This window comes from Parasteatoda tepidariorum, chromosome 2 (genome assembly GCF_043381705.1).
Source record: "Parasteatoda tepidariorum isolate YZ-2023 chromosome 2, CAS_Ptep_4.0, whole genome shotgun sequence".
Lineage (NCBI taxonomy): Eukaryota > Metazoa > Arthropoda > Arachnida > Araneae > Theridiidae > Parasteatoda > Parasteatoda tepidariorum.
The window spans coordinates 88,293,484-88,306,758 of NC_092205.1; the positions used below are offsets into that span (position 1 = coordinate 88,293,484).

Below are 13,275 nucleotides of genomic sequence, written 5' to 3' on the forward strand. Positions count from 1 at the left end.
TCTTAACCACGAAAAAATCCTTTAAAAAATTAAAATTAATGTACATTGAAAATTTCTAAAGCTTTAAAAAATTAATCACCATAGCATCGAATCATATATTAAAAAATTAGCAATTTATCAAAACTAGATTCAAAACTGTTCACAACCGCAAAAACAGGCGCAATTTATAATTCGTCTGCTAGTTGTTTTTGTTTATGTAGCAGGGACTTCAGTTTTTAAATTTATTTAAAATGATTTGAAATGAAAACCATAGATAGAAAAAACTTATTTCAATGGAAATGAAGTTTTTTTTAAATCATTATTCCGATTTATAGAGGGCATTTCTTAGGATATTTTTAAGGAATAAATATTTAATAACTGTTAAGGTTAATTTTTAATAAACTTACCTTAAAATGGCATTCGGACTTATGCATTTAATTTCTTCTGCATCCTATAAAAAAGTATTCATTTCTGATGTTCATAACCTAGTCACAGGTATAAAAATATAGATTTTTTGGTTAGAGTATAAAATAAGTTGTCCCTAGAATTGGGCATTGTAACGTGGATCTTTTATTATGTATGAAATCTTCAATTTTCCTTTTATATTTATCGCGATTTGTTATTATTAAACAATCTCATATATAAGTCATTTTCCATATTTTCTGAAATAACAAGGAAATTGCTAAAATAAAAAGGATGTGCTGATTTTTCTGTAGATTTTTAATGATCCAGACATATTAGTGCACAGATTGTTGTTTATTTATTTATTGCATGCAGTCATTCACAAATTTTGATACATTGAAGGTCTATGACATCAGCATTTCCACATGAACATTTTAAACTATTTCAATGTTGTTAAGATATTTTTCTGAATGTTGCTATTAAAAATTTTCATAATAATATTAAAGCAAAATTCTTACAGTCTATAATTCTTGCCACACAGACTATAGTTCATGCAATTCTTTATACAAAACAAGTTTGCAGGTTATAAATCTATGAGCAAAAATTGATTTGTCCATAACAATTAAAAATTGCTAGTAATTATTGTGGCAATTTTTTAGGGAAAACATTTTTTGGCTATTAGATTGGCCTATATCATGCATTTAAGGGCAAAATATAAGTCATTTTTAAGTATTTTCCTTATCAAAAAGTGAAAAACGAATATCATTTTACAATATTTCCTTGTGACAATCTTAATCCAATATGTTTTTAAGGAAAACATAAATGGTTGACTACGTGCCAAGTTATTTTCATGCTTACAAAAAAAAACTTTTGTATCTGGTATAACCCTGCACTTCACATTTCAAAAGAAAGCTCCTTTTGATTATCCTGTGGGCTCTTTTATTTCCTTTCTTAATAGCTTGCTATTAAAATAAGAGTTCAAGGAATCAATGATGTCAAAAGTTATTTCAAACTATTCACTAACTATTTTTTTATTTTACAGTCATTGTTGAGCAGTCGACCCAATTTTTTTGGGTTTACTACTACTAATGCTCAACTCCATAGCCTTGTAATTTTGAACCCAATACAGAAGGCAAGGGAACTCCTGGATCAAGTATTGGGTGAAATTTGTCTTAAAAAACCCCCATGGTTAGCTTGGCACCAAGGAGACCTATGGTCCGTCTAACACTGAGGATATTTTACGTCAACACTGTGGTCGGAATTCGTATCGACCAGCCATTGCTGGGATTCCAACCCGGTTCCCCTCGTTAGAAGGAGAATCTCCAGAGCTATCACTGCTCAATTTCAAACTATTTTATTTTATTTTATAACCGTCGTTGAACAGCCGACCCAATTTCGGTTTTACGACTACTAATGTTCAACTCCGTAGCCTTGTAATTTTGAACCAATCCAGAAGAAAAGGAAACTCCTGGACCAGTACCCCTAGAGGTATTAATTTGTTATGGGAACAAAGAGGACTTAGCGACTCGACAGATTTAACTTGCATCAGTAAGCATTTACTGCACTGGGAGTCTTCTGCCGGCAGGGATCGAAACCACGAGCTTTCGGTCATGGGTTCAGTGCCCTACCAACCAGGCTATCCCAGCTAATTTCATACTATTATACTTAAAGCTTTTTCTATTGCTATTTTGTCACCTAATTTATGTATTAGCTTTTAACTTTTTGATGTTTGGACAAGCCAAGAGAGCCAGTTATTGACCTTTGCTAATTAAGTCAGGAAGGTGAAAAGCACCAGAAGTGTGAAAGTACATCTTAGCTCAGAACTTCCAGGATAGATGACAGCCCCTCATTTGTGAGGCCCTTTCTACAATTTTGCCAAAGTCTGAAGGAGAAGGAAATTTTCTCCAGATCCTTGTAATCCATGGTACTGCTCAGGGAACGACCACAGAACTTTCGACTCCACAGATTTTCCGAGCATGTGCTCTGTGGGTCTTAGTGGAGCTCTTCCGATCAGAGCCCAATTCTCTAACCAGTGGATTACCACTAGTGACTTAGTTTTATTGTATGTTAGGAGAGGGTTACGCCTTCTGACATATATATGTATATATATACCTGCCAACTTGTATGGATGCTGAAAAAGATTTTACAAAGTGGTAGTAAATGAACAAGTTAAGGTTTTAATAATTAAACATTTTAGAGCTAAGTAAACAAACAAATAGATCATATTTACATATTTTTTAATTATTAATTTGTCATAGTAGGTTGGAAAAAAAATTTATTTTTTGAAACTTTAAAATTGAAGATTTAATGTGTCAAGTAGCTATAATGTTGTTACTACTAAGAAGTTTTTTTATCAACAGCCGTACAAGTTTGCAGCCATATATATATATATATATATTCCAAATGTTTAAATTTCGAGAAAATGAAAAATTTTTATGTTTGCATCTTACTTACCAAACCAATTAGCTCATTAGTTAAGTAATGTATAATTTTAGAGGAGGTTTTGTCCCCCAAACCCTCCCAAAAACTACACCACTGACTACCACGGTCCAACTTATAACTACCACATCAAAATAAAGAAAATTCTTTATGCTATTGTGAATTGGGTGTTTTAACAAACTTGACTGTTTATTTACTTAATTTACACAATTCATTCTAATTGTTTTTTGTTTTCTTATAGATGCTTCACCTTTATTGGATACTTCTAAAGTTTTGATGAAAGCTCAGGTTTTGGGTATTATTACAGGAATAATAAGGCATCAACAAAGATCAGTGTTTTCTGGTAATTAATCAGTTTTTTAAATGAAAAACTGAATGTTTTTCTTATAGATAAAGTATTTATTATGAATCATTTCATTATGCTAAGCAAAAGTATTATTTTCAATTTACAAAGCAAAAGTACAATGGGAAAAAATTTTTCAGAAAGATAGGTAATTCTTATTTAATGAACTCATATCCCAGACTCAAGAAAATCAATTCTTATTATTTTCTTTCAATATCATTGATGTTAAATATGCTGAAATTTTTCATGAACTAAGAATGCAATAATTATTTGATGTAAATTTTTTTTAATCCGAAGAATCTTAACATATAGAATGTCTTGATTTTCTTGACTAAAAATGAATATTTTATAATTATGTATAACATCAGACAATTGTATTCTTTTTATTCTGCTGTTGAAGTATCTTACTAAAAGAAACGTTAATTTCTTTAGAGTATTATAACTATTGAGTAAAAATAAACTTTTGCTAAATGTAATTAATTTCATTAATATCAGACTATTCTCACAATATTGAGGCTTGTTTGAATTATTAGTTCATTTATATTTTATAAGTGAAATGGAGCCAACTTACATTAGTAGAGATGTAAGTAGATTTGAATATTGACATAGACTGATGAAAAATATTGAGGGAGCTGAACCTAAAGTAGTTCTATATTTTGTCTATGGTAAGAATTCCCCCCTCCTCAAAGTGCTACTACTATGGAAACAAGAATTGCGCATTTCAGGGAGGGTAGCTTCTCTTCACTCTAAGCCTAAAACAATAGAGCGAGGAAAAATAATCGCTTTCTCTCACAAAACCTGTCCTTAAACATGAACCCTACTTGAAATTGTTATACCTCGTTGCCGTTGTCACCGTCACGAGTCCAGACAAATGGCTGGGGGAGTTCTTAAATAATTTAAAATTTTGAATAATTATAGCTAATTTCAAAAGCTTTTTAACAGGGTTCATTTTTAATATGTAGCTAATTTTTTTTAATTTTACTTTTTTAAATATATTTTAAAAAACTTAAGTTTATGATTAATTAAATTTTATGATTATAATTGAAATACTCTTAAAAATGAATAATAGCAGTACATTTTAAAATATCTATTACAGTCGAACTCGTTTATAACGAGCACTAAGGGACCGTAACATGTACTCGTTAAATCCGAGTGCTCGTAATAAACGGGTCCTTAACACAGGCGTGCAACCAGAAGAGGGAATTGGGTTGGGAGGTCAAATTATTGAGTTTACATAAAATTTAATTAATGCTTACTTTAATTAATTTAATTAAATACTTTTCTTAATTTAATGACAACTATCTCCCCCCAACCAGCAAAAAATTTCTAGTTGCGCTACAGTCTTAAAAGAAAGAAGCAATAAACGGAAGAAAAAAAATAAAGGAAAAGATTCTTACCAAAATGTTCATTTTTTTCATTAATTCATTAATCTACATATTTAAAATAGTAGTTTGTTAGCTTACTTTGAAGTTTTTTTGGGTTTTTTTTGCGCATTTCTTATCATTTTGAAAAAAAGATTGCAAGACAGAAAAATATTGCTCGCTAAAACCGAGTCTTGCTCGTTAAAAGCGACTTCTGTTCCATAGACTTAACATTGATCCAACCAAATATTCTCGTTTCCCTCGGTAAATCCGAGTTCTCGTTAAATCCGAGCTCGTTATANGGCACTTGGGTCTATTTCCCATTGGCCTCAGAAATACCAGAATTGCTACTCTCTTATCGTTACACAGTGAGCACCTATGGCTAAACCACGGCGGTGGAGTAGCGTCGCCCACGTCATACAACCACAACCCGTTTATAGGGCGGGTTACATTCATTCAATCACACAGAAGAAAGGACATAAAACACCGAGAGTAAAAGAAACATACATGCCCCAAGCGGTATTCGAACCCGCAACCATCGACTCCGCAGTCAGGCACGGTAGCAACTCTGCCAGCTGGTCGGCTAATATATAAATATAATATAATATATATAACATTCTTTGTTCTTACAAAACAAAGAATTGGATTAGAATGGGAGTACAAAATATTTAGTCACAACATGACAAAATATTTTAAAGGTATGCCAACTGCTAATAAAAGGCAGCTATATTTTACACAAAAATTCATTAAAATAACTCTTTTAATTGTAAGCGTATGATTTTATGGATGATCCGCAGAATTTACAAATCTGTAGCTGTTGTATCACTCAGTTCTTGCAGATAATTGGAGTGTAATTCTTTCAATTTTAATATTTTTATTGTTAAATAATATATTTTTTGTATGTTTAAATATTGCATAATTGAGATAGAAATCAATAATTTTTTTGCTTATTATTTTTTATTTAGTTGATGATGGAACTGGAGTTTTAGATTGTCTACTTTGGCACAAAGAATTACCTGTTTTAGAAAAAGTCAAAGAATTGAAAAAAGATTTAGAATTTGGTAATTTATTTTCTTTAGCTTTAAAAACTTAAGACTTTTTCATTATTCCATGAGAACGGCAAATATATTTACAAAGCTTTATTTCATGTACTGTTTTACTACTAATTATTTTTATTTATTTATTTTTTTATCTGAAGCATTATTTCTACATCTATTGTCTATATTACTTGAATGATTAGGCCATTCACAAAAAAATGCTTTTAAAGTTTTGGTTTAAAAAATATTACAAATTAATGTGTGCAAATTACACCTGTTTTGTTCATGATTGCAATATCTTTTTTACCTTCTGTCTGAATTTCATGAAAATTTGATATTTGAAAGAACTAATGCATTCATTAAAAACCATTACATAACACTACAATAAATATTTGGAAAAAAAATTATTTTAAAATAGAGAATTTAATATTTATTTTAAAGTATGAACATAAGTAATAGTTAGAAAAAAAGTTTTGATTTAATATTAAGTTATTATTTATTAATCTAATTTTAGATTAATTATTAATAATTATTTATAAGTCAAATAATTGCAACATATTAAGTAACTATTTTTATTTGAAAAGATTAAGGGTAAATAGAATCTATTGAAAGAGACTTGAAAATCAATTTTTTCTTTTAAACACTTTTCATAAGCGTCTCCTGAAACATGATCTGTCTAAAACGTACTATTATCTTTCAAACTTTCGATACTCAGCCATTGAAAAAATTTAAAACTATTTAAAAAAATAAGTTTAAAAATTTAGATTTTTTTTTTTTGCTTAGAAATTAGGAGCAATTCTTTTAAATCTATATATTTATTTTATCTATGAGTTCTTTACTTCCAAAGCATCATTTAGAAAAATTGAAGTGTCACTATCAATTAAAAATAAAAAAATAGTTTTTGGAAAAAGATTGTGGAATTTATTTTTTAGAAATGCCACTTTATCATTTTTAGATTAAGTGCTAATGCCCAGTATACTCTACTGACCACTACTATGCAAAGTGACTACACGGATAAGTAGCTTATCGAGACAGTACCTTAAAAATCAAACAAATAAAAAAATAATTATGAAAAAATATTTATAATTTGCAATAAAAAATATATATTAGAAGAAATTTTTTTTTTATATATTTCTCAAATTGTGACAATTTGTTTTTTAAGTAAATGTAAAAGTATGCATTAAGCATTTACTTGTGTGCTTATTTAACAAAGGCAATTTTGTTGTAATTTATTTTTGATCCATATGAAATTGTAAGGTTTAGGACATCTTTTCTCTTGTTCTGCTATATCTCACATCCAATCCACTTCAAATCAATTAAATCTAAACGCTGTAACACGTGAAATTTCGGATACGAGTAAAAGCAAAATTAAGCCAAATAAAAATTATAAAAAATTTAAAAGTGAGTTAAACCAAATTATAGGTGTGTGCTAGTATATTGTGTTGTACTAGTAGTGTAACACTAGTGTTGTACTAGTATATTGTAAAGTACTGGTCCTTAGGACCCAAATTTTCTGGGTACTTTTTAATCAAAGTGGGTCCCTTTCAAAAATTATATCAATTTCTATTTTGAGATATCCTTGAAAAGATTTAATTAAATATTTGATGATTAGAAGAACAAAAGAAAGAATACAATTGTTTATTGAATCAGTAATAAGATTAACTACTAAAACTAAAATATCTAGATTAACTGTCATAAAAAGTTCAATATTTGGAGATGTAATGAAAAAAAAAGTTTTTTTTTTCATTTGTATTACTCAGACATTAATAATTCTGATATATATATTGAATAATTATTGAATCCCAGCATATATCAAAGTTTTAAATTTTCTGCATTTTGCTGTATAAATATAGTTTAGTTCTTTCCCTCCCCCAAATGAAAAATTTAAATCAAACCAATATAGAAAATGTTGAAGTATCTTACACATTGGTAAATCTGGGTTTTTTTTTTTCTTTCCTTTTTGTAATGTGTGTTATGATAAATCCTTATTTTTTACTCCACAATGTTATACCACCATATATATATATTTTCATGATAATAATAATAATAATAACTTATTAATAAATGAACAGGAAATTTGTCTAGTGATTTGAAGAAGTGTGCATTGTCCATGTTAAAGAAAGCTGATAAATCTAAATTAGAGGAAGCTGATAAGTATGATCATGGAGATTTAATATCTTGTTTAGGCAGTGTCAAAATGTATAAAGGAAAACTGCAACTGGAAATTCATCACCATTGTATCCTTTATATATGTGGATTTATACACATAGATTTATGCATGGTGTGGATTTATGCATGTAATAAATTTACCAAAATAAAGAATTTCAACAGAGAAAAGCCTAACATGGGTATCTTAGCCGGAGAGGGGAACATAGGATTCAGGTCCTCTTGAATAATTAATCCTCTTCATCTACATTTATGGATAAGTCTATTTTTTCTTTTGACCATTGTCTAAGCTTTTAAGTGTTAGTGCTTAGTTGGTTAATCAATTCAGGTGATGTTTTTAACTCTGTGATTTGATGAAATATCAAAATGCAGCAATTATATTTAAAATTGAAGGAAAAAACATGAATAAATTACTTTTTTGTACGTAATATTCATGATGACATAAAATACTTTTTTTGAATAAATTACTTATTCCCATTTTCTTTGCCACTGAATATTTAAAAAAATTTTAGTTGGTAAAAAAGGTATAAGAATGAGCTATGGATACTTGATATTACTTATTCATGGCATGCTTCAAATTTAAGTTATTTAAGTATTTTTTTAACTATGTTAATTTTTATTTTAAAGAATATTTTAGATTTTTTTTCCAGAGATTTATTTCATGTTAGATAACCTCTGATAGACATAAATGCGTGCATTTAATTTTGTAAAATTGGCAAACTTGTGAACATTAAAATATGATTATTAAATTGAAAGTTATTCAGAAATTTCTTTTTTTTTTTGCTCTGTGTAGATTTTTCCTGTAATTAGGTAACTTATTTAATATACAGTACAGAACCCGTTATCCGGAAATCAGAAAACCGGAAAACCAAAAAACCGGAACGAAATTCAATAAATTTTCCCCCGCAATTTCTTTAAAACAAAAATTTTTTCCTCATAAGATTTTTCTTTTCTTTTTTGAAAGATGCTTACCTTACCATCATTTCAGAAATAATCATTAGTGTATAACCTCATCGTTTTTTCTTATTTTTAAGATTATTTCCAAATATATATATTTTTTTAGTTGGGTTTGACACTAAAAAACGGCTTCTTGTAGCGATTCAGAAACCCGGAAAAATCAGTTATCCGGAATAGCGATAGTCCCGATCGTTCCGGATAATCGGTTCTCTACTGTACAACTCTCATAAGTGTCTAATTTCAAATCAAGGCAAAATGTTCTCATGGCAAAATGTTCACTGGCATAAAGTCTGGGGCTAAATTGCTATGAGCAAATTATTCACATCTCGTTTATTGCTACTACTTTTTAAAAAATAATTTTACATCTTGGAAGTTGTGTTAATTTTATTTCTTGAATATTTATAATTATTTTTCTTCAATTAAGCTTGTCTTAGGAGGAAAGCAAGGAAATTGTCAGCCAAAAACCAAGCAATCTGAATCTAAGATAACCAATTTACTAATTTTATGGAAAATATGATTTTTTCTTTAAAGCAATTATAAATTTATAAAGCAAATTAAAAGAAACATTAATTTATTAGGTCTCCTTTAAAATACATCCGAAGCAAATTTCAACCTCTTAAACCAAATGTTACTCTCATTCTGTTTTTTAAAAAAAAATCACATGCCACTTTTTTGATATTGGCAATGCAGGTGATCTTGCTCTCTTCATATTTTTTATTACTTTTTCCAATCTCGCAAAAAATTATTGACCCACCATCACTAGGATTCGAATCCCGTCCACCTCATTGGAGGGCGAACACTCTATCCCCTGAACCATCACGGGTTGTTTTTTTTTTATGTAATAATTTTCTTTCCCTACTATTTATTTTGACCCACTCACCAGCTCAAAAGAAATCACAATTCAGTTTAAAAATGTAAATTTTAGTGCCTGTATGTTGTAATAATCTTTATTGCTTTAAAATGTTGTTTCGAAATCTATGTTTCTAACTGTTACAGGTTTTCTAGTAGTTTCTACAGATTTTTGCGATTAGTTTCAATTTTAACTGTATAGTTTATTCTATTGTTGCCCTATTTGAATTATTTTAAATTGACTGCTTTATTTAATTTCTATTTTGGATTACTTACCAATTTTATGTCTCTTGACTATCTTTAGACATGGCACCAAATGTAGACAGTGAATCACTTTGGATATTGGATGTTGTTGCAACTAAGCAAGAAATAAAATAGGCATCTGAAATCAAATGAAAGTTTTATGCCAGATTACAATTTGTTTTACTTATGTTTTTATTTTTTTTATTTATTTATTTATTTTATTTTTTTGAAAGAGGAGTAACTAATGTATGATCAACTTTTAAATTATGGTTTTCAAATGATATGTAAATGTAAATATTATGTTTTGTGGAAGTGTTGTAAGAATAAAAATGGAAAATTTTTATATTGTTCTTAGAAAAATTTAAAATAGTTCGAATTTTACTAAGTAAAAATACATGGATAATTTAACTCCCTTATTGTTTGTTAAACATGCATGAATGTAGCATTATTTTTACCTCATTCATCCATAACTGAAAAAATAATGTTACATGTATGCATACATGTAATGTAACATACATCTATTGTCGTTTTGAATTTATCATATGGCAATTTTCTTTAGTATGTTGAATGCCTGCAACTTTCCAAAGTTCTGCAATTTGTTTTTAAAAGTAAAATATTTGGTTTGAGAAGTTCCAGAACTGTGTGCCTGTAAATTTCCTTAATAAGTTAAGCTTTGACTCTAAGTAAAGAAACGGGAAATTGAAAAATTAAAAAATATAAATTTTTTTACGTCAAATTTATTTAGCAATTAATTAAAAGGAGTTAAAACATCTAGTGCAGTTCTTGGACCGGATTAACCATTAAGAATCTGCGTAGGGCACCAGAGGTTAGGGGGCAACACAAAGCACCAAGGTAAAAAAAAAATCTAAAAATATTTTTTTACACATTTTAATTCGATTGTAAGTTCTTACACGAGATCATGGTTTAAACTAAATTTCTATTGTGTTTATTTATTTTAATCCGTCAGAAACAAAAAAGAAAGTTGAATATTGCCAGTTTCCCATCACAAAATGACCAATGCTTTTTTCTAACGGACCACCTACATAGTCAATGAATCGCTGAGACCTGAAATACCAAGCTAGAGCAAGGAAGAAACTTTATATAAACAAGTATAACAAATTGATTTTCCTCACTGACGTGTCAGAGCATCCTTTTCTTTTCTGAAACATCTTGGGGATTGCTAACTGCTCCCTATAATTTTGTCTTTTTTCAATTAGAAATACTTTTTCTCTATATAATGAAGATAAAATAAGTTTGAAACTTTTAAATTTTCCTTTGTGGAAACTTCTGTTACAGTAAAACGGGAAGGCTAATGAAAGAGAGTGAAGTGTATCTACCACTACAAAAATATAATTCTAATTCACTAGTATATAAGACATGTTTACTAGATTCTATGGTGGGGTACCTTTTCATAGATAAAGGTTGACATTCTTGATATCTACTCCTCCCATATTGCCTTCGGACGCGATGTGAACACGTCTACCTTGTCAGAAACGCCCACTACGATTTGAACACACCTACTTTAAAGGATAGTCTACATTGAACAGTTGACTTGTTACTTGTAACTGCTACATTGTCCTCCTCACGCTGTTGCTTCCCAGTCTCGATCACACGAAACCTATACACTCGACTGATATAAAGCAACACAGGAGCGACCACGGCTATGAACTTAATACAGCTCTCCATATCAGGGCCCAAAAAGTACGGTGATCTTAATACAGCTCTCCCGGCTTCTCACAAAACGGCAATGAATCAACTAGTGGCATCTGTTCATCGAATTCTATCACAGATATAATTCTGGTGGGGAATTACTGTAATCTACCACTACAAAAATATAATTCTAATTCACAAGTATATAAGACTTGTTAGCTCGATACTATGGTGGGGTACCTTTTCATAAATGAATGTTGACATTGCCGATAACTACTATTTCCACAGAAAGGTCTCTTGATTGACATATTTTTTATAAACCAATCAGATGATAAGGTTGTTGTTGTTAATTTACGTCGCACTAGAGCTGCACAATGGGCTATTGGCGACGGTCTGGGAAACATCCCTGATGATGAGCTTCTCACGAATCCTCACAATTTTGATCCTCTGCGGAGGGGATGGCACCCCCGCTTCGGTAGCCCGACGACCTGCGCGAAGTCGAGCACTTTACGGTAGCACCGTTTAACGAGGACCAATACCGCACACCCTCGGTCCCTACGCAGATTGATCCAAGTGGTCACCCACCCGCACACTGACCGCAGCCAGTGATGCTTGACTTCAGTGATCTGCTGGGAACCGTGTCTTAACGACCAGTCCACTGCGGGACCAGATGATAAGGAGTTACATCAATGTCTCATTTTCAGTGTTCACTATGAGAGAAACAAGAATCCCCCAGAGAAGTTTTGAACACTTCACGAGATATAAAAAATAATAATTTATTTTTATTAAATTAGTTTTAACTTCTGTTCCCCCACCCCATTTATAGATTATTGAAAATGTTGTTACAACATAGTGGAGCTTTTATTTATGATAGGATAAGTCACTTTAATTAATTGATTTTAAATGTATTATTTCAAGTTACGTATACTTGTCAATGGAAAAATTTCATTAGATTGAAAAATTAAAGTGGAAAAATCGGCATATTTTATAATGTAATATGAGTTTCATTTTAGACCAAATGAATAATTTTTTTTTATAAGGGGGAGTCGGATGTTCTAATCCAGCTCACATTAAAATGGCCAAATTTGATATACTGAGAGTAAAATAAAAAGTGAACGCTCAGAATAACTCTCTCTTAATCTTCACATTCTCAGCCTTAATAATTCGAGGACTTAACCTTAAATATATAATTAAGAAGACAATATTTTAAGTTATGAAATCAGACACAAAAAAATACTTTCTCAGAATAAACGTATTTTTTTAAAAAAAATAATTTTGCGACAGATTTGGTATTCCGGGGGAAGGGTGACCGCAATCTGGAAAATATGGTTTCAATAATTTATACCGGAGAGCAATTAAAAATTTCCACCTCTTCAAGTTAATTTCACTTTTTGCATATTTCTATGGAAATTGCTAAGCAAATCAAAAAGTTTTTGCTCACAATTATAAAATTTATTTATCCGAATATAATTCCATGTAAAATTATAGTATATTTTTTCTAAAGAAAGGAATTCAATTGTAAGGTATTACATAGTTAAGTATGTAATTTTCAACAACAAAATACGAAAAATTATATGAAATTTGTAAAATTGCATACTTTAAAATGGTGCAAAATTTGTTTACGTTACAAAAATGTTTCGACTACTTTTAGATAAAATAATGAATTATTATAAAAATTGTTTTTAAATATAATTTTCTTTAGTTTAACGAATTTTATAATTATGTGCAACTTTTTTTTTTATTCGCTTAAAATTTAGCGAATTGCGCAAAAAGTGAGTTCCCAACTTTCGACTGCTCCCTGCCTAAACTATTGCGACCATATTTTCCAGATTGTGATTCCATGATTTGA

At 29.8% G+C, this 13,275-nt stretch overlaps 1 protein-coding gene across 1 annotated transcript; it reads left to right on the forward strand.

The window, feature by feature from the left end:
• The first annotated feature begins 155 nt into the window (after nucleotides 1-155).
• On the forward strand, nucleotides 156-10,117 carry LOC107449366 (CST complex subunit STN1). Its single transcript, XM_043052057.2, has 5 exons — nucleotides 156-474; nucleotides 3,062-3,163; nucleotides 5,490-5,585; nucleotides 7,634-7,798; nucleotides 9,838-10,117. Exons 1-5 carry the CDS (start codon nucleotides 393-395, stop codon nucleotides 9,909-9,911), a joined length of 519 nt encoding a protein of 172 aa, XP_042907991.1. The 5' UTR covers nucleotides 156-392; the 3' UTR covers nucleotides 9,912-10,117.
• Nucleotides 10,118-13,275: the final 3,158 nt, after the last annotated feature.